This window comes from Lynx rufus, unplaced genomic scaffold (assembly GCF_022079265.1).
Source record: "Lynx rufus isolate CCGP_SWC_20201006 ecotype Redwood Valley unplaced genomic scaffold, mLynRuf1.p SCAF_10, whole genome shotgun sequence".
In the NCBI taxonomy this organism is placed as follows: domain Eukaryota; kingdom Metazoa; phylum Chordata; class Mammalia; order Carnivora; family Felidae; genus Lynx; species Lynx rufus.
Genome location: NW_025814824.1, coordinates 58,170,922 through 58,193,502, shown reverse-complemented (window position 1 = coordinate 58,193,502; position 22,581 = coordinate 58,170,922). Strand labels below are relative to the sequence as shown.

Below are 22,581 nucleotides of genomic sequence, written 5' to 3'. Positions count from 1 at the left end.
CCAAGCTAAGACAGTAGTTAATGCCACTGAATTGTATACTTGAAAATGGTTAAAATGGTAAAATTCTATTATGTGTGTTTTGCCACAATAAAAAAAATAGAAACAAAAAATGAAAAGGGCAATTCTGTTATCTTGCTTCTCTTTTGCAAATCTCTAGATGCCAATCTCAGAAAGACATTAGTAATCGTCTAGCAGCGACCCTTCTGCCTTATGTGTATGAGGAAAGTGAGGGTCCTAGAAATGAACTGATATAACCAGGATCATCATTCTCTGTTCCTCACCAGGTAGCCCCTATCTTCAAGAACGGCATTACTATCATCCTGTTGCCCAAGCCAAATATATCTTTCTCATCCTTGACGCTCTCCCATCTTCCTTGACAGCTGTATCTTGGTGATTATAATACCTTAATACACTTGTAATCTTACCATGTCTGCCTCAGTTTGGGTCGGCTTGGTCCCTTGCCTAATAGCTTCTTAGCCAGTTTTATTGCTTCTCTTCTTGTTCCCCTCCAATCTATTTTCTATACAGCAGCCAGTCTTTCCCAAATCCAATCTGATTATTTTCTTCTCCCACTAAATCTTTTAATAGTTCCCTTTCATTACTTAAGTTCAAATGCTTCAACGTGATACTCAAGACTCTTCAAGGTCTTTTGGTACCCTCCTAGCTCTCCAGTCTGGTCTCTTCTTCCCTCTTATCACCCAGGCTGTGCCCCAGTCTTACTAAACTTGTGGTTCCCTAAACACATCATGCTCCTCTCTCTTCCTGATCATTGCTGAAGGATGGACATTTTCAGAGATAAATGTTACAACACACATGAATGTGTTCCATTCTTTCTTTTGCACCCTTTAACTGGCAAGGCGAGGTGGCCCAGGGCCTAACCTGGCCCTCTCCCTTGCTTCCTCCTGGTCAGCAAGGCAGCCTCAGTGGGGTCCTTTGGTTACTGGATTAAACTGCTTGCCTGTCCCTTATCTTCTAGGGCTGGTGGGAAAGGCATTTGACCAAATTGAGTTGTAAGAGTTGAAACTGGGATTTGGGCTTTCAAATTTGATAGGCTACCGAGACCGATCAAAAGACAGAATACCATAGTTTATGGGCATTCTACAGTAGGCATTAGGACTGAAACCCTAACTAGTAATATGTACCTACCACCAGAAAGTGAAGGATGGGATTCAGGAAATACTAGGTCCTTTGGCCAATCATATTCTCTTTTTTGTGTTTTAATTTTTTTAATGTTTATTTATTTTTGAGAGAACGAAAGAGAGACAGAGCGCAAGTAGGGGAGGGGTAGAGAGAGAGGGAGACACAGAATCCGAAGCAGGCCCCAGGCTCTGAGCTGTCAGCATAGAGCCCGATGCAGGGCTCGAACTCAAAAACTATGAGATCATGCCCTGAGCCGAAGTTGGACACTTAATTGACTGAGCCACCCAGGCGTCCCTAGCCAATTATATACATATATATATATATATATATATATATATACACACACATACATACATATATATACATACATACATATATATATTTAATGTTTGTTTATTTATTTTGAGAGTGAGCAAGTGAGTGCGAGCAGGGCAGGGCAGAAAGAGACAGGGAGAAGAGAGAGAATAGCAAACAGGTTCCAAGATGTGAGCGAGGAGCCCATCCATGCAGGGGTCTACCTCACATACCCTAAAATCATGACCTGAGTGGAAATCAAAAGTGGGAAGCTTAACTGACTGAGCCACCTAGGAGCCCCGGGCCAATTATGTGTGTGTGTGTATATATATATAAATATTTATATATATAATTTTTTAATGTTTATTTTTGAGAGAGAAAGAGAGTGAGACAGAGTGTGAGTGGGGGAGGTGCAGAGAGAGAGGGAGACGCAGAATCTAAAGCAGGCTCCAGGCTCTGAGCTGTCAGCACAGAGCCCCATGCGGGGCTCGAACTCACAGACTGCAAGATCACGACCTGAGCCGAAGTAGGACGCTTGACCCACTGAGCCACCCCAGGCGCCCCCCAATTATATTTTTAATGTCTTCCCAGTCCACTTTCCCCAGCCTGTTTCGCCTGGTAAACTTCTAGTCACCCTTAAGCTCTTAACTTCTAAGAATTTATCTCACCATCCTCCAAGGAGACATGTAAACTTTTTTTTTAATGTTTATTTATTTTTGAGAGAGCACGCGGGTGGGGGTGGGGGGAGGGGTGAGAGGGAGAGCGAGAGGGAGAGCGAGAGCGAGAGGGAGAGCGAGAGCGAGAGCGAGAGCGAGAGCGAGCGAGAGAGAGAGAGAGAGGCAGAGAATTCAAAGAAGGCTAGGTGCTGTCAGTGCAAAGCCTGATATGGTCTAGAACTCATGAATCGTGGTATCATCAGCTGAGCTGAAGTCACTCAAACGACTGAGCCACCCAGGTACCCCTAGACATGTAAACTCTGAAGCCTGGGACTGTATCTTAATCATTGTATCCCCAGTGCCTAGCATTGCATGATGAAAGATCATGTACCTAGTAAATGTCAAGGTGGAATTTAAAACGTCAGTTGCCACAGATTCATCCACACTTGTCTCTCATGGGGTTAGCCTACCACCGTAGCACTGTGCTTTGTCAACTTGTAGTTTGCTCTCTCTCTACTCGGCTCCCTGTTGGTGGCTGCATGTGGGTAAAGGCTGAGGATAACACTTTGTGGAAATGATTTAGTCGGCAGTGTAGCTGCACCCTCACCCACACGGCTGTACTTAACGGCACTCCTAGCACGGAGTGCACGTGGTTGAGTCTTTGATATGAAAGTCAGAAAAATATGAAAAGGAAATGGGTTCAGTGACCAATAATATCCCATCTAAGGAGAAGAGGGCGTCCAAGGGGATCGCGAATCTGCAGAATTCTTCTCTTAGAACACTGTCAGCACAGCTCAAAAGCCTTTCCTCACCTCCCAGCCTCTCTTTTGAGACTAGGCCCGGCTGGGTTAGATGGTTTCCTGTAAGCTTTTTAACAACAACGCCGTTTAAAGAAAGAGGAAGAGAAAGTAGGAGAAAGGGGCGAGGGGCCAGGGCAGAGGGAGGCTGGCTTCTGTTCAATTCAAGATGGGTCTTTAAATTCAGAGAAGGCAGCGCATCTCCATCTCTTTCGTTTCTGCTTCTGCTGTCCCCTCTGAGTCCGCTGATTTAGCACTGAGACATAGCCCAAGAAGGGGAGAGAGTTTCTCTTCTAAGTGTCTGGAAAATCAAAACTTTGAGGAAACAGCCAAAAGAGGGAGGGAGAGGAGACTGGATATACAGTGAGGGAGAGGAGGAGGGAGGCCGAGGCTGCACTCGCCGTAGAATGGGTGGCCGGCGGGGGGGCGCGCCGGCGAGCCGCAGCAACCCGGGCCGAGCCCCTGGCAAACTCACTGGCTCAAACACCGGCGCCCGAGGCAGCCGCGCAGCTGAGCCTCAGGCGCAGCCGGGCCTGGGTGGCGCGAGGCCCGGCCCGGGAGGCCAGCGTCTGTGCCCCGGAGGCGGACCGGGGCGGGGCAGTCCCCGGGGCAGGGCTCTCCCGCGGGCGGCCCTTTGCCTCCCCCGCCTCCGCGAGCCGCCGCAGCAGAGGATGCCCTACGGCGCCGCCCGCCCGGCCCCGGAGAGGCGGCTGAGGAGCCGGCCGCCCATTGGTCGCGGCGGCGCGGCGTCTCCGCCCCCTCCGCGTCCCCGCCCCCCCTCCGCCGCCGCCGCCGCCACCGCCGCCGCTGCCGCTGCCGCTTCCCGGCTCCGCCTCCTCCCCCTCCGGGAGCCGCCTCCGTCGCCGCCACCGCTGCTGCTGCCGCCGGCCCGGGCCCAGCCAGCGCCCGCCCGCCGGAGTCGAGTCGCAGTCGGAGCCGCTTTCCGCGGCCCCCGCCATGAGCGGAAGCGCCGCCGCCGCGGTCGCCGCCGCCGCCTCAGCAGCTGCGGCCGCCGCGCACTTCCAGCCTCAGTCGTCGTCTCCCAGGCCGGGCGCCGCCGAGCTAGGGCCCCTGCGCCGCCCGCGCCCCCCGCCGCCGCCGCCCCGGCCCGAGCCAGCCGCTGCCGGCCGCCTCAGCCCTCCGGGCCACGGGCCTCTCCGGGCAGGCTCCCAGGGTGGCGGCGCCTGCGGCCGAGCGCCGGGAGCAGGTACGGGGTCCCGGAGCGGGCCGGGCGGGGAGGGGCGTGGGTTGGTTTCGGGGGTGGGGGGCCCAAAGGCGTGTGGTCCAGCCTTCCGGCCCCGCGGAGGGGGTGGAGCGTTGTCTGGGGTCAGCTTTGTCCGGCCCCGGATACCCTGTGAGCTCTGCGTCCCCGCCGCGCCGAGCGGCTCACAAAGCGTTTTCCTACCCGGTGGGTAGCCCCCTCCCCTAGGGTGGGCAGGGCAGGACCTCTCTAGGTCTCCGCTTGGCGGAGGAGGAAACCAAGGCTTACTGGGGGAAGTGACTTGCCCAAGGTCACGTAGCCGGTGAGAGCCGTAGCCTGGCTGGGACCCAGGGCCACCCTGGGCCGGCGCGGGCCCCGAGTCGGGGACGGAGGGCTGGAAGGAGGAAGAACTCCTAGCCCCCGGGACCCGAGAGACATTGATCCGGAGGAGGGGGCTCTAGGCCCTGGTCCTAGGCACGCCCACCCAATGCTTTTTAGGTAGGCTTCGGGGATAAGATCTCTTGCGCGGTGGAGAGAAGGAGCAGGGGCCCCTTTGAGGGCTTGGGGGGTACTCTGGGGAGCCGATTTGGGGAGCCTCAGAGGGGAGAGATTCGGATGAGGGGTGTGCCTCTTGGGGGAGGGCTTTCTTGAGTGAATGGGGCAGAGCTTCGGAAACTTCTCATCATGGGGACTGTTTGGTTTCTGTCAGGCCACATTGCCCACCACTGCCCGGACTAAACCAATCTAGCTGAGATTAATAGGGAGGCCTTCCCGCTTTTGTGGAGACACCTATAAGGTGTTTGTTTTCATGAAATGGCACGAGTTTCGTTCGTGCCCCAAAACAGAAGTGCGTATAAGGCCCTAGTAAAAGCATTTCTGCTACAGAAGGCCGAATGAGTCTTTTTCCAGGTGGTCTGGATCTGTCACACATGGAGGACCCCTGGAGAACAGCTATCGGAGGCGTGAAGGGGAAGGAAGCAGGGATGATTGGGACAAGTCACCCTCCAGCCTGGCATGTTGGGGCCATGTGCTGCAGGGACTCCCATTTTTCTTTGGGGTGGGTGGTTTTTACTGTAGTGGATATATCTTGGAAAGGGAAGGAGAGGACTTGGGAGTTCTAGAGGAGAGAGGGAGGGCAATGGAGAGTGTCCTGTGGAGCTCAGAAAGCTGTAGAATGGGGAAAAAGAAGAGGGTATTTAGTCATTGTGGGGGAAGGGAGATAAAAGGGTTGCTGAGGGGAGGGGGGCCGTGTCTAGTCTAGAGAAAACTTGGGATGTTTCAAAGAGGGAGCCAGGGGTTTGAAAGGAGTCTGTTAGAGGTGGATGGTATCTTACAAGGTTGAGTAATAGGTACTGGTCTGCAATCACTTCATTTTCTTCCAGTAAAGACATTTGTAGTACTTTTATATAAATGTTTTGGCTTTTGCACTCCCCACCCGCATTCTCTTTCCTGGTCTGAGGCTGCCGGCCCATAGTATTGTCTTGGAAGTAAGGCTTGACAAAAGAGGGAAGGGGAAGACTAATTAGCAAATGCATTAATTAGGGCCCTTTGTCCGAAATGATTCCTTGTTTAAGTCTGCCGATTTCTTGCTGCCCTCCTGCACTTCAGCTTTCCAGCTGTGGTGGGTGTTTGGGGGATGGGGACGTGCTCTGGAAGAACTGCCCTGATTTAGACAAGATAAATTTTTCTTAAAAAATTGGGACATATATTTGACAAATATGTATAAAAGCATGAACATTTACTGGTCAAAGATTTTAATTAGTGAAATGCAAATTGAAACAATAAGGAGGTGCTGTTTCACACCCATCAGAGTGGCAAAAATTAAATGCTGTGGTAATCAAGTGTTAGTGAGGTTGTGGGGAAATCAACTTTTATTTACTGCTAGTGGGAATGTAAATGGATACAACTACCTTGGTCAGTAGTGTAGCGATGTCTTTTTGGAGGGCTAACATACCTATTTACCCAAAATGTCTATTTCTGCGTCTAAGAAGTAATACGGTCGTCCAAGAAAATAAGTAAGAAAAAGTATAAGCATGCTCATTGCAGCTCAAATGTCCACCAACAAGGGGAATGCATAAATTGTTAGATAGTCCCACACAATTGAGTCTTACAGCACTGTGAAAAATAAACCACAGCCTCATGCTTTAAAATGAATGAATCTCACAAACATAATATGGGGTGGGGGAACAAGTTACAGATTTCTTACAAAATGTTTGCACTTGTATAAAATCTGAAAACATGCAAAATAATATGGTTTGGGGGCTATGTACCTATGTCGTAAAAGTGTAAAAACATGCATGGTAACAACTAACACCAAATTCAGAGTAGAAATTATCTCTGGGAAGAAAAGATGAAGAATGGGATTGGACAGGGGTACACCAAGGGCTTTAATTATATCTAATATTCTATTACCAAGAAACCTGAATCAGATAATTGCAAATTAGGATTTGCTTATTTTGGGTGTTGGGTCAGAGATATTCAATATATTATTTTAAATATTTTTCAGATGTTTGAAATATTTCTCACATGCAGAACATTTTCTTATTTATCGAGTGCAGGATTTTTGTCCCATAAAAATGAAACTTCTGCCACAGACTCCAGTCCAGCACAGCCTGTTAGACTTGCAGGCTGGTGATCCTTTTCTCACCCCTTTCTGACCTGCAAAGCCTGGTATTGCGATGGGTGACTTTTATTTTGGAACTGCTGATAGGCATGGAGGATTTCCCAGTGTTTCTAAACTTTCTGGTGGACCTAGGTCAGCAGTTTGAGCTTTGTCAAAATATAAGTGCTCCAGGACGTTCTAACTTATCTGTTGCAGGGAGGGATCCAGACATCTGATTCTGACAAAGTTCCCCAGTAGATTCTGATGACCACTAAAATTTGAGAACCACTGCCTTAGGCTCCTGACTCTGGGCTGTACTCCATTTTAGCTTTGCCCTAGGCTGCCTTCTCTTGCCTCTCCTGCCTAACTGGGACTAATTTGGACCCATGTGATACTTAGCTCTTTTATAGGGCATAAAAGAGTGATGGGGTTGGAAGCTGTTGAATGTGAAGGCATTCATAATCTGGTCATCTCTTCCTCTTATTTTCATGCAGGTAGCTAAGGGGCCCATTATCCACCAGGGCTATTTATCAGGTTTTACAAACTTTAACCACTTGTGTCGCTCACTATATGGGGTTTTATAGTTAAGATAGTAGCAAAAAAACCCCAAACAAACAAAAAACAAAAACAAAGGGGGGGGGGTGCACTAACAGAGAAGGAAAACCAGCAGATTTGGAGAAAGGAAATCCCCAATAGTAAATGTATGTGATCCAACCTTTCTCTACAGATGGTAGAGATTCTTTTAGTGCCTTAGCTTATGACATGCATTTGAATTTCAGCTATTTGAACCTATAGTCAAAGATTAGGGTCTTAAATAACAACTGATTATCACCTCAAGATGGAAGTTTCCTTTCTCCCAAATTTGCTAGTTTTACTTCTCTGCCAGACCCTTTTTGCTCTAGTCCTAATATGTTTAGGAATTAATTTATATTAACAAATATGAGGATTTCTGGTAATGAAATGTGTAAAATGCTTGTTTGTCTTTGGTAAGGTTCTTCTTTCTGGAAACCTACCTTGAAAGGGCAGTGTGTCCCCAGGTTTTGGGGACCCCATATTTTTGCAGGGCTGCTGTGTGAGTTGTATAGATTGTGCCCAATCCGAAGTCACCTGTTTTGGGTGACAAGTGGGAGTGCAAATTCATTTGTGCTCCACTTCTCAAAATGAGCAATTCGCGTGGACGTGTGTCCTCTCAGAAGAGGGGGCACCCTTTTCAGATTCTCACCAAGGTGCTTCGTGAAGTAGCTGCCTTGCAGCTTTGTTGGTCTGTGTATAACTGTGCTGTCTATAGTTGTGGACCCTGTGAAGAGGGCATGTCAGTTTTGGGCCTTGAGTTCCAAGCGTTTTCCCCACGTGAACTTTTTAAGGGAAGGGACCCGTCCCTGGCTTTTCATCACCATGCTCAGTTGTACCAGGCTTTCAGCTTAAAATTGTAAAAATTTGTTATGGAGCTAGAGAAATATGCCCCTTTTTGAAAATACCATTATTTATGAAAAGACGGAATGAGAGAGAAATATTAAAAAGACAACAGCATCTGGTACTTGAAGAAGAGAAAGTAGCTATGCACCCCACCCCATTTGCTCTTGCATTCTTGCAGTGCTCACTTTGAGGGGGAAATACGATGGTATTTTTCTCTTCCTATTTCTCCCTACGCTAGTATTCCTGAATTTCTGAAGACCTGAGGCTTTTTAGCCAATTTTGAAAATATTTACCCATTTGTATTTTCCATTAAGTGGTTGTTTATGCTTCCTGCTGTTTTATTTTTTCTTGGAGAGAGGGGAGGGGGTAGTGCTCAACCAAGGGCAAGACTGGACTTCCTACTGCTTTTGCAAATAATGGCAGTGTGTTTTTCAGAACAGTTGTCATGGAAGAGTGCTGTTCTGTGGGCTCAAGGGAGAGGTACATTTGAAGTGGTTTCTCTTGTCTTTATTATTATTTTTAAACATGATTGAGGGTGATGGTTACAGAGTTCCATTGTGCTTTTGCTGCTGTTTTGGAGGAGGTTTTTTGAAGAAAATATACTTAAAGCTAAAAATGTTTAACAAAAATAGTCTTAGGCTCACACGAGAAAAACAAACAGTTCTCACCTTTAGGCCTTACCCAAAGCAGTTTGAATTTTTTCCAGTTCTGTTTAAATGGATATTGGTACTATTTTAGGGACTGCTTAGAACACTTAACTGGAGTGACGTAGGGCAGGTAGAGGAGGAGAATGATCGGATTATACTGGGGTTTATCAGTAGTTCCTCCAATCGTGATATGGAAAGCTATCACTGTATTGTCTGCTTTTTTGTGTTAAAGTATGTGTAGAAATAAGGGCGAGATTGTGAGTTTTGATATGTATAATAATTTGACCCTGTTGAAAGAAAAAGCAGAGGGAAGAAGTGGTAAGAGGAAGAAATACATGCTTGGAAGACAGTAGCAAGCAATTAAATAGCAGTACATTTCATAGTACTTTTGGGATGTTCCTTGAGTTGAAAGGTACCTGTCTGTATCCATTCTGCTTCAGCACCTTTGATTTCAGTGTCTGAAGATGGTGCTTACTGATCTTTGGTTGAAATCTGTTTTACCGTCATGGAACTGGAAAGTGAGTAGTTTTGAAGACTAGACTGAGGTAGTAGGGTAGGCTGAAAGTAAAAACAAGTATATCTGTTTTGCAACTGCTTTGTAAATAGGAGTTGGGAGTCTCATAATTAACAAAAGTATTTTTCATTTGGCTTTTAGGCTATCTTATTTAAAAATTGTTTTAATGAATTTGTCTTCCTATCTGTGCCTCAATACATATTTGAGTACCTACTGGGTGTCATAATACCACTACCTATACTTTGGGGTATAGATAACCTTGGGGTGATAGCCTTCATTGTCAGAGACTTCATTACCTGAGGTACTGAGAACAGCACAAAGGCTGTGGGCTTCACCTAGTTCTTTCTTTCTTTTGTCACGCTTCCTTCTGCTCCCTGGTCTTCTGGGTTTGGTGGTGATCTACCCATCTGTCAGGTCAGCCCTGCCCCTCCTCTCCCCATGTGAGGGGCACAGAGGCTTTACAGAACCATTCGGCCGGGCACCTTCAAGTAAAACCCCTCCAACAATATTGAGCCAGACCCGAGGGCCATCATAGTGGCTCCAGTTCCTCTTCCTTCTCTGTTGCCTGTGTTGACACCACCCACCCTTTGCTGTGGAGCCTGGAAGTCGCCCCCCTCACCCCCAATCATACAAAGAGGCTTTGTGCTCTGAGGATGTTCTAAAGGCGGGATCACTGTAATTATAATTCCCCAAGCACAACCAAGTAATGGGGGCAGGCAGGGTAAAGATGGTATCCAAGTTCTTGTTGGTAGGGAGAAGTCAGCCGGGATTAAAAATCATCTGGAGTCAGTACCAAAATGGATAATGGAGCGTTGTTGGTAATGCTGATGGGAATGTATTTAAGTGAATGCATTTCAGATTTTTACATTCTAATACTTGCGAGATACTTGAAGCTTTAAAAAGCATAAGACAGCCGGAACTTTTTTTTTAGGTCTTTTTTTTTTTTTTTTAAGTCTAAAATTGTAACCGAAAACTACTTTAGAAGAAGGTATGTAGAAATCCCAGTCTACTTTGCTCTATGTTTCTGTTGCCAGAATGATTGATTGCCCAAGAAAGCCAAATACATAACTTATTACTTTTTTTGCTTGTTTCTAAAAGTAAGCTCTGACTGACGTTTTTGGGAAGGTAATTTCCCCCTACCACCATGAGAAAAAAAAAAATCAGTGTGGGGATATGTGCTTAATAAACTTTTATATCAACCATCTATGTCGTGTGCTTCCAAGCTGTGTTGGCAATCTTTTAATGAAAACTTTCTTCTTAGTATGTTAACTATTCATATATTACTCTGACTAGTGTCTCAAACAAACTTTTTTGTGTTTTTAAAATGAAGTGCACCAGGGGCGCCTGGGTGGCTCAGTCAGTTGAGTGTCCGACTTCGGCTCAGGTCATGAACTCACGGTCTGTGAGTTCAAGCCCTGCATCAGGCTCTGTGCTGACAGCTCGGAGCCTGGAGCCTGCTTCAGATTCTGTGTCTCCATCTCGCGGCCCCTCCCCTGCTCATGCTCTGTGTCTGTCTCTCAATAATAAATAAACATTTAAAAAAAAATTTAAAAAAAAAGGCACATGGCTTCTTTAAAACGAAGTGCACCAAACAATTGCAGAGGTCAGTAGACTTTAGGATAGTGGATTCCAGTTGTCCTTTATGCAAGGTGAAGGGAAAAGACCCTTTTTGTTGTTAAGCTTAGCACTGACTTCTGTGGTGAGTGAAGCAATCAGGGTGATCACGTGTACTATATATGGAAACCTTTAGCTACTGTCAGCTGGCCCTTCCTCTAAAAGCATGGCCCCTGACAAAAGTGTGCAATGTGATGATTTGACATATGAATACATTTTGAAATGATAGTCACAATCAGGTTTATTAATACATCCATCACCTCACATAGTTATCTGTGTGTGTGAGAGAGAATGTTTCAGATCTATTCTCTTAGCAAATTTCAAGTATACAATACAGTATTATTAACTGTAGTCACCATGATATACATAGACTTTCAGAACTTATCTTATAATTGAAGGCTTGTGCCCTTTGACCAACATCTCCCCATTTTCCCTAATTTCCAGACTCGGGTAACCATATTCTACTCTGTTTCTATGAGTTTGCCTTTTTAAATTAAAAACAATTTTATTTATTTATTTATTTATTTATTTATTTATTTATTAATTATTTTAGAGCCCACATGTGAGATTGTATGTATTTGTCTTTCTCTGTTTGGCTTGTTTCACTTAACATTATGTCCTCCACGTTCATCCATTTGTTGGATGTTGCAAATGGCAGGATTTCCTTCTTTCTAATGGCTGAATAATATTCCGTTGTACATATATACCACATCTTCCTTCATCCAATCATCAGACACATAGGTCCCTATCTTAGCTGTTTTGAATAATGCTGCAAGGAACGTGGGAATGCAGATATCTTGAAGAAATCTACCTTAATCCTATAAGACTACGGGGTAGTCTGTTACAAAGATATTGCCCATATAATCCTTAGAAAGGACTACCAATTTGACAGCTAAAGGTTATGAGATTTAAAAGTACACAAGGCTCCATTTTATCTGCTTTTAATGAGAAGTAAGGTTGATTCCCGCCCCCTGCCCCCAGCCAACCTCGCCAATGTTTTAGGCAAATATAGTGCTTATCAGTGACTTTATTTTAGCTTAATTGTAAACTGTTATTTGTCTACTTCGTGTCATTTATAATATACATTTCCTTTGGAGATTAACCTTTGACTCTTACTTTACTGCTCTCTGGTGGCCACTAAGTGATAAAACATTTATTGAATGCCTACTTTGTACCAGGCACAGTGAGGATTTCGGGTGAAATTCAGATATGCAACAGTTCACTGATAGATTCTGACAGTATGGTAGCAGAACAAATGCATTTTTGGGTCTGCAAATTGTTAATAAGAGGGCAGAGAACATCAAAATTTCATTAATAGTGGTGATATATAACCATGATAATTAATGTTGCTAAAGCACAGACCTAACCAGATAAAAAATTTGAGTGGTTATTTTCTAAGTAAAAGAAATATTTTTTCAGGACACCTGGGTGGCTCAGTCGGTTAAGCATCCAACTCTTGATTTTGGTTCATGTCATGATCCCACACAGTTTTTGAGATTGAACCCTACATCAGGCTCTGTGCTGATAGTGTGGAGACTACTTGGAATTCTTTCTCTCTCTCTCTCTCTCTTTTTCTCGATCAAAATAAATAGACATTAAAAAAAATTTTAGGGGCTCCTGGGTGGCTCAGTCGGTTGAGCGTCCGACTTCGGCTTAGGTCATGATCTCGCAGTTGTGAGTTTGAGCTCCGCGTCGGGCTCTGTGCTGACAGCTCAGAGCCTGGAGTCGACTTTGGATTCTGTGTCTCCCTCTCTCTCTGCCCCTTCCCCGCTCATGTTCTGTCTCTTTCTGTCTCTCAAAAATGAATAAACGTTAAAAAATAAAAAAAAAATTATTTTGGTCTGGTATTCAAGACCAGCATAATTAGGTCTTCATTATTTCAATCTCTATTCTTCCTCATGAATATTATTCTCCAAGGAAATAGGATACCCTGTTGTCTATATGTCCATCACTTTTTCATCTTTTTTTCTTTGATTTTTTAGCTTTAAGGGCTTTTAGATTTTCCAAAGCCCACTTTTTAAACGTCTAGATGGTAATTGTCACTTATTGTGTGCAAAGCTCTGTTCCAAGTGCTTTACGTGGATTAATTCATTTAATTTGCACTATAGACCTCTAAGGTTGATGCTATTATTATCCTTAATGTGCAGATGAAGAAACTGGAACAGAGAGAGGTTAAATAACTTGCTAGAGAGGATGCAGCTATTAAGAGTGTTATCTGGGATATGAACTGAAGCTGTCTAGTTCCAGAGTCTATATTTTTAGCCATAATGCTTTACTACATCTCTCTTTCTCTCTCTCTCTCTCTCTCTCTTTTTTTTTTTTTCCAGCAGACTTAGGAGTTAGTTTTGGTAACAAAAGGTTGAATGTAAGCAAAGGTGATCACTGCTTTAACCACTGAAAGGAATTTGCAGTCTTTAGTTTTACCTTTGCTCCTGAGAAATCTCTTTTCTTAAAGTTCTGAATTACTGCATTAAGATTATTTAATTGATATTTAAAAGTCATTCATTACTTTTTTACATAAAGAGTAGGAGTACCTGCACTGGGGTGGGTGGATTTACATTAGAACAGGCATATTTAAATTACTTCTTAGAAAATGTCTCATATTCTGTAATCCTGAACACTAGGGTCTTAACTGAGGGCTTGTTTGGGCACTTACGCAGATAAAAAAAAATTATCGGAAAAATTTGACCCTACTCAGAGGAACTTCTGAATTTCATCTTTTTTGTGGATATGGGTACCCTTCCCCCAAATATCATCCATCCAAGAATGGATGTTAGACTTCATTTTAGCCTTTTCTTTTTAGCCTACTTAATTTCCATAATAAATTGGTTTGTCACAAGCTAAAGCATAAGCATATCTCTTAATCCAGTAGCATAGAATATGAACATTTCAGGTGTTAGTTGCAGAGCCTGGTGTGGGGTTGATGCTGTCTGAGACAGTGGATTATTTGAGGAAAATAATACAGCATTGTGGTTACCAAGTGAGCTACTTCAAAACTGCTAAGTTGGAATCTGAGATTGAGTAAATTTTCTCATAAACAGTTATGGATGGTGTTTCTAATATTTCATCTATATTGTAGGCTTAATAGGCATTGGTGAGCCATCCTTTTAGAAGATGTGCTGTGAGAAAATGAGATTCTAAGGTCAAAACCAGGTACAGTACTTACAGACTTTTGGAACGTGGCCTGTTTTTGAGTGGAGCACTGCCAACAATCTTTTTCTCCTACTTTGCTTACGGATACCTAGAAAGGAAAAATGAATTGTTTGCTTTTCAGCTTCCTAAGTGATATGGAATTAGTTCATCGGAGGAAGATATTCTTTCTATTCAGCCAGGGCAAAGACTGATTAATTCAGATAATTGAGGCATTTCCACCTATTTACTTTTTGGAGTTTAAGAATCTTACCTTCAGAACAACTCTAGAGTTATGTTTGGGGGCTCTAATGGAAATCATTGTTGACTGCCTTTGCTGTATGTCAAGAATGAGTCATGAACTTTTGTGATCTAATTATCCAATGTTTCTATTTAAAAATTGTACATATATTGTTGAAAACAAATTATTACTATTCTATGATATTTTTGAACTTTAAATAAAAGCTACCATTGTGTGCTAAAAAAACAAAAAACAAAACCAAAAAACCAACAAAGGCAACAAGTAAAAGATCTGCCTTCTTAAAATGAATTTGTGTGCAACTCATGACGTTATTAAATTGTATGTTAAGGTCAAAACAAGAGTCAGAATTTGATTCTAGAATGTTTAGATAATACTGTATATACTTTGAGTCTAATTTTTGGTAGAACAAAATCTTCAAAAAAAAATGAACTCTGTCTCAATTGACGTAAGTGATTTTAATTTAACATAAATAGTTGGAAATAGTAGAAATATAGTTTTGCCATAGCAAAATCTTTCTTTAGAACATTGGAGATGTACATGTTTCCTTTTGAAGTATAGTTGTTTGATAGGATATTATTTATTTTTCCTGGTGCTGTGTAATTAAAACTGCCTAAATTTATTTTAAGGTTTGATTCAAACTTTGTTTCTGTGGAAGAAAAATTACCAAATTGCAAAGGGGCTTTAGAAATACTGATTCCAAGATTGCTTTTAAGAAGGGAGAGGCAAAAAAAAAAAAAAAAAAAAGAAGGGAGAGGCAAGTCAAATTGGGTATGAGCTCCACAGAATTGTCTGTGCTACTTCCTGGGTCAGAAAAGCTTAGAGAGGGGGGCTGTGTTGTAGGAGGGCGGGGCATTAACCTGGTAGGAACTAGAAGTGAAACTGGAAGTGCCTTTTTTAAAAAAGAAAAAAAAAAGCAGATTGTTGTATTAGTCTGAGTCAGGCTGGGTTGAGCAGTGAGTGTTTCTCAAGCGCAAATGTGTATGTAGTGCCCTCGCAGATTTCCTGATTAAGTCAACATGTTTGCAGTTGACTCAGGACCGACCTTAGACCCAATGGCGGAAGATGAGAGAAGGGCCAAAGGAGAGGCCGAGGCAGGGGTCTTAGGGTGCAGTTTTTGAAAGAAAATTTCTGAGCCTTTGAGAGACAGCAGGAAGTTAAAGGTGGAATTCTGGGAACATATCCACCCCCTCCTCTCCAGCCCAAGCTGTCTGGAGGTGGAGCCTGAGCCGAGGCAGTGGAGGATAAGTAGACTAATGGATGTTGGTAAAGGTATCCTTGTTAGAACAGAAAAGGTATATCACTGTGGTTTGTCTTAAAATGATAGATTCTCATTACAATCTTAGCCATACAAAGGTTAGCATGTCTTACATAATTTTATTTTGCCTAGGGTTAAAAGTGAAATTCACTTATTTTAAAAGAAAAATGAGAATTTAGGATATAACATTGACACTTAAAAGAGCATTAAATTTCCAGTGTGGTTAAATGGTAGTTATATGCTATCTGTCATGCATAAAAGATGACAGTGCTAACATGCTCTGCCTAACTAGGGCATGCAGTGCTAATGTTTTTCCCACAGGAGTGATAGGTTCAAATTCAGAGATTGAAAACCTGTGCTCTTTCTGCTGGTCTCCCTTCTTCTATCCCCAGAAACCATTCACAGATGCTCTGTGTGTGGATGGGTGTGAGTAATATGGATGAGGATTGGGTTTATGGCTCTGAGGTAGGCCAACACCTCTCACACTTGATTTATGCATCACCTGGGAATCTTATGAAAATGAAGATTTCTAGCAAGGTTACTGATGATAGTGAAGTGGTTTGAGTAGCCAAGGAGTGGAGTAGTGGCTCTCAAACTGTGTAATAGTCATCTGCAGGGCTGGTTAAAAGGAAGAGTACTAGGTGATACCACCTTCCAAGCTTTTGAATCACTTTACCAGGGGGTAGGGCCTAATATTTTGCACACACACACAAAATTTCTAGGTGATGGTATTGTGGGGTGTGTGTGTGTGTGTGTGTATTTTGAGATCCACTGAGGTAGAATATAAAGACTATAGAGGAGAATCAAACCATCTGTCTTGGCTTCTTGAGCATTATTTTGTAACTGAAAATGGTGAAGGAAAGGTTGCTGAAAGTCATAATTAATACTGTTCATGGTTAAATAGGTGATGGGAATTAAGGAGTGCGCTTGTGATGACCACCAGGTGTTCTATGGAAGTGTTGAATCATTGTATTGTACACCTGAAACTAATATTATGTTGCAAGTTAACTAACTGGAATCTAAATGAAAACTTAAAAAAATTACTGTTTAGGTTAGGCAAATAACACGTCATTAAACAATTTTGTGTGTTTTATTGTATGGTGAGTATATGTCTGTGTCTAGAAAACATCAACAACAGACTCACACCATACTGGTGGTAATAAAGATTATTCTTTCTGGAGAAGGATCCAGGATTATGGAGGGTGGGGTTTTAGCTTTCTTTTGTAAGGTTTTAATTTTTACTGAAGAGATTGTACTTCTATTTATGTAATTAATTTTATAAAAAGGCATACGAAAACTGGGCTAGATTGCCTCCCGTTTACTTCTCTAGATCCGTCCTCCACCCTGTTCCACCTGGCTCTCTGCCCTAAGGAAAGAGCTCCCAGATCCTCTGGCTTCTTACTGTAACGGTTTAGCCTTAAGAAGAAATTGAAGGGAAGGAGGATGAAGTCAGAATATTTATTCTCCTCTCATGGTAGCCTGCATTTTATTACCTGGGTTCTGGGAAACTCTGTCTCTTGTCTTTTTTGGGGACCAGAGCAATAATTGTTCAGTTATTGCTAGTTCTGGTTCCTGTTCTATCCCCTGTGATTTCTGTAGGCCTCAACTAATTTAGTAATTATTCCTTTTACAGATAGACCCCTTTCAGATTATTCTGAGTTTGTCATCCCTTTACTGTTGGGACCCTGACTGATGGACCCTCTAGTCTTGTTCTTCTCTCTACTATAATCCCATCTCAGAGGTAGTGACAGTACTATTTTGGTATGTGTAACTTCCAGACATTTCTATACATAACATGGCCCTAAAATAAATGTACATATTTAACACAAAAGGAATCCTATTGTACTTCCAATTGTATGAGTTTTTCTCACATCATACTACATTGTGACCATTTTTTACATCAGTATAATCTACCTCTTTTTAAAAAATTTTATAAGCTTATTTATTTTGAGAGGAGCACATGTGTGGGGAGGGGCGGAGAGAGAGAGAATCCCAAGCAGGCTCTGCATGGCCAGTGTGGAGCCCAATGGGGGGGCTTGAACTCATGAACCCATGAGACCATGACCCATGCTGAGATCAAGAGTCAGACGCCCAACCAACTGAGCTACCCAGGCACCCCCATCTGCCTCATTCTTAATAGCTACAGCTAAATATACTATCCATTGTATTTGATATGGACATACCACAACTTAACCAGTTCCTTATATATTTAACATGATAATTTTGTAAAAAAATTTTTAATGTTTTTATTTATTTTTTTTTATTTTTTATTTTTTAAAAAAAATTTTTTTTTTCCACGTTTATTTATTTTTGGGACAGAGAGAGACAGAGCATGAACGGGGGAGGGGCAGAGAGAGAGGGAGACACAGAATCAGAAACAGGCTCCAGGCTCCGAGCCATCAGCCCAGAGCCCGACGCGGGGCTCGAACTCCCGGACCGCGAGATCGTGACCTGGCTGAAGTCGGATGCTTAACCGACTGCGCCACCCAGGCGCCCCTGTTTTTATTTATTTTTGAGAGAGAGAGAGAGAGACCGAGCATGAACAGGGGAAGGGCAGAGAGAGAGGGAGACACAGAATCCCAAGCAGGCTCCAGGCTCCAAGCTGACAGCACAAAGCCAGACACGAGGCTTGAACTCCTGAACCATGAGATCATGACCTGAACTGAAGTTGGGTGCTCAACCTACTGAGCCACCCAAAGCTCCTCCAATTTAACATGATAATTTTAATCATATACTGAATTTTCATTAATAATTAGATCTGTTTCTGCATGCTGTTCTATTGTTCTGTCTCTATTCTGGCACCAATATTACACATTTTGCTTATTGTAGTTTTATACAGATAAATTCTTGGCAGGGCAAATCCTGGTAGTTATTTTTATTTTGGAGAAGACTTTGGGCTTTCATCATGTACTTTTTTCCCTTCCAGATATATCTTTTAAAAGTATTTGTTAGGATTCCTACAATAGTCATTGATACATTGATTGGAAAGGCATTAGTGAAGTTTTATAGTTTAATTCACATTTGTCGATGTATTTTACACAGTAGGGCATTTTCATCATGTTTTTTGAGTTTTGCTGATGTTAGGAAAAGCGGTGGATTTTTGGATATTTATTTAAAAACCTGCCTATTTCTGGGGCACCTGGGTGGCTCAGTTGGTTAAGTGTCCAGCTTCAGCTCAGGTCATGATCTCATGGTTCATGAGTTCGAGCCCTGCATCTGGCTCTGCACTGACAGCTCAGAGCCAGATTCTGTGTCTCCCTCTCTCTCTCTGCCCCTCCCCTGCTCATGTTCTCTCTCTCTCTCTCAAAAATAAGCAAACATTAGAAAAAAATTTTTTAAACCTGCCTATTTCCTGAGGTTTTTTAGTTATTTTAATAGTTTTTTCATAGATTTTTCTTGGATATTCCAGTTGGATGACTTTACTGATAAATATTGCTAATTTAGACTCCTTTTCAGTATTCCCCCCCTTTATTCTTATTTTATTGGCTAGACTATAACATCCAGAAAAATGTCATATATGTGACTTAATGAGGTTGCCTCAGGTATGCTTCACTGTTCATTGTGGAGCTGACTGTGGGACTGAATGAAACCTGACAAGTTAAAGGAGTATTTTTATTTGTTAAGTGTTTTTTTTCTCAGAAAGGATAAATTTGTCAGATGCTGTTCAACTCAGTTATCTACCCTTGGAGATTGTTTCTTTCAACCTGTGCTGAGTTAATCAATTTTCAGTATGGAATTATTACTAAATTTCTGGAACAAATCTCATAGTACTAGATTGATTTTAGTATTTAGGATTTTGGTATATATGCACAAGGGGAATGGCCTGTAATTTTCCTTCCTTGTGCCATTCTTGACATGAAGATTTTGATAGCATGGAAAAATAGTGTTTGGGTTGAAAGAGCAGTAACCATTTCTATTTTGTTTTTTAGTTTATTCCATTCAGTTTTCTTATTTTTTGTGTGATGGGAGTGAGGTGGGGGCAAGTAGTCAATTTTGGTAAGTTAGATATTATTTTTAGAAAATTAAATTCCTTTTCCAGCTTAAAAAAAAAATACGAGTGAGTTCATATATGTTCTCTTACCTTTCAAAATTTCCTCTGTATGGGGCACCTGGGTGGCTTAGCCAGTTGAGTGTCCAACTTCGGCTCAATGGCTTGTGAGTTCCAGCCCCTCATGGAGCTTGCTGCTGTCAGTGCAGAGCCCGCTTTGGATCTTCTGTTCCCCTCTCTGTCTTTGCCCCTTCCCCACTTGCACTCTCTCTTGCAAAAATAAATAAATCTTAAAATAAAATTTCCTCTGTAAATATGATTTTATCAGCTTTCTTAATCTTAATTTGTATTTTGTTCTTTTTGATTAGATTAAAATCTGTCTCTGCCTATTTATCCATGTGTAAAATAGGTATAATGAAAATGAGCTAATGTATGTATCTTACTACATAGTAAGCAATCAAATGATGGTCGCTACTAAAAAAAAAATGATTGCCTTTTATTATTTTTGTACTTTTAATTTATTGTTTCTATATTTTTGTATTCTGATTCAGGAATTTCGGTTCTCATCTTTATTAAAACTTTCTGTATGCCTTACAAGTTTTTAAAAAATTTATACATTTATCGTCTTCTGATTACAAAAATGCACATGGCAAAAAATTCAAACATTACAGAAATAGATATCAGAGAAAATAAGTCTCTTCAAATTCTTGAGAGATCAAGGTTGGTGTCTATATACATATGTGTTTTTGTTTTTATTATACACTTACATGTAAGTGTATCTGTATAAAGTTATAAAAAATGGGACGATACATACTGTTTTGCAACTTGCTTTTTCCTACTTTATATCTTGGATCTCTTTCCAAGTTAGAATTTATAGATCTGGTTTTTGTTTTTTTTAATTTTTTTTTTTAAACATTTATTTATTTTTGAGACAGAGAGAGAGAGGAGAGCATGAACAGGGGAGGGTCAGAGGAAGAGGGAGACACAGAATCTGAAACAGGCTCTAGGCTCTGAGCTGTCAGCACAGAGCCTGAGCGGGGCTCGAACCTTGCGGACCATGAGATCATGACCTGAGCTGAAGTCGGACGCTTAACCAACTGAGCCACCCAGGCGCCCCTGGTTTTTGTTTTTTAAAACCTTTATTTGACAGGGATGCCTGTGCAGCTCAGTCAGTCAGGTGTCTGATTTGATCAGCTCAGGTCATGATCTCACAGTTCCTGGAATCGAGCCCCGTGTTGGGCTCTGTGCTGACAGCTCAGAGCCCAAAGCCTGCTTCAGATTCTGTGTCTCCCTCTCTCTCTGCCCCTCTACTGTGTGTTTGCTCACGCTATTTCAAAATGAATAACTAAAAAAATAAATAAAACCTTTATTTGACGAACAATATAGGTCTGGCAACATTGACATCTTCTGAGTTTGCTCCTCAGTGAATCCTCACAATGTGAACACACTTGTGACCAATAGGTCAAGAAGTAAAATATGACAAGTACTCCAGAAGCTTCCCTGTGTGTTCCCTATCTTGTTATTTTTTAAGATTTAGCAGCTTCATTAAGATATAACTCACATATCATACAATTCGCCCATATGAAGTGTAAAATTCATTGCATTTGGTATTTTGGTATATTCACAATTGTGCAACCATTACCACTATCTAATTCTAGAATCTTTTCATCACCCCAGAAAGAAACCCTGTACCCATTGGCAGTCACTCTCCATTTCTTCCTATCTCATTGGTAGGCAACAACTGAACTATTTTCTGTCTCTATAGATTTTTTCCATACTAGACCTTTTATATCAGTGGAATCATGCATTGTATGGTCTTTTATGACCGGCTTCTTTCTCTTATCATAATGTTTTCAGGTTCATCCATATTGTAACATATGTCAGCATTTCATTCCTTTTAATGGCCAAATAATTGTTGTATGGATATACTATGTTTTATTTATCCGTTCCTCAATCAGTGGACATTTGGGTTGAACCACTTTTGAACTATTATGAATAAAGCTGCTATGAGCATTTGTGTGCTAGATTTTGTGTGGACATAATATTTACGTTTCTCTTAGATACATAGGCACACCCCTAAGAGTGGAAATCCTGGGTTTCTAAAGGTTTTAAAATTTTCCCTAATTGTCAGAGGCAAAGCTAAATAGTATCTTTTGTGTCTTTATAACTTTTATTTATTCTTTAAAGGTTATTTTGAGAGAGAGGGAGAGAGAGTAGCAGGGGATGGGCAGAGAGAGGAGAGAGACAATCCCAAGCAGGCTTTGCGCTGTCAGCACAGAACCTGAGCTCACAATCGTGAGACCATGACCGGAGCCGAAATCAAGAGTCAGATGCTTAACCCACTGGGCTACCCAGGAGCCCCTGTGTCTTTATAATTTCAAGCATTTCAGTACATTTGTGCTTCTCGAGTTGGCTTTTTTTTTTTTTTTGTAGATATAATCTGGCATTTATGTTATTTTTATATATTACATATTTTCTTTTGAGAATGATTTTTTAAAATGTTTTCATGCAATTATATAGTGAGATTTACAACAGTTATTTAGATTTATCTGTATTTTAAGTTGTTTGCTGTTGCCTTCCATTCTTAGCTATGCAGTAAATGTAAATCTGTTCATTTGTTGGGCGAGGACTACAGTTTCCAGGATCCATGCCTACACACTCTTTATTTATTTATTTATTTATTTATTTATTTATTTATTTATGTATTTAAGAGTGTGTGCAAGTGGGGGCTAGAAGAAAAGGGGGAGAGAGAGAATCCTAAGCAGCCTTCACACTTTGTGGAATCCAACATGGGGCTCGATCCCATGACCCTGGGATCATGGCCTGAGCTGAAATAAGAGTGCAACACTCAACCGACTGAGCCACCCAGACGCCCCCCTCCCCGCCTCCAGCCATACTTTTTATAGTACGTGAGTAGATCTGTGTGGACATTTCAAAGGTATGATTAAGGTTTGATTTTCATTGACCTAATCCAGAGCTTTGTTTGCTCTCAACTCATCAGGAGTTTCAAGGTAATATTTTTCAGTTAGTTACCCTTCCAGGAAGAACCGCCTGAGGTTGGGAGTT

At 42.0% G+C, this 22,581-nt stretch overlaps 1 protein-coding gene across 2 annotated transcripts in view; it reads left to right on the top strand.

Moving 5' to 3' along the window:
• The first annotated feature begins 3,763 nt into the window (after positions 1-3,763).
• RNF38 (ring finger protein 38) overlaps positions 3,764-22,581 on the top strand; it is a 131,049-nt gene continuing 112,231 nt past the window's right edge. Inside the window, exon 1 of one of the 2 annotated variants that reach the window (XM_047066333.1) lies at positions 3,764-4,094. In XM_047066333.1, the coding sequence (XP_046922289.1) occupies positions 3,845-4,094 (250 nt within the window). In that variant the 5' untranslated portion in view covers positions 3,764-3,844. The remainder of the gene's footprint in view (positions 4,095-22,581) is intronic. The other variant, XM_047066338.1, reaches the window with a different exon arrangement.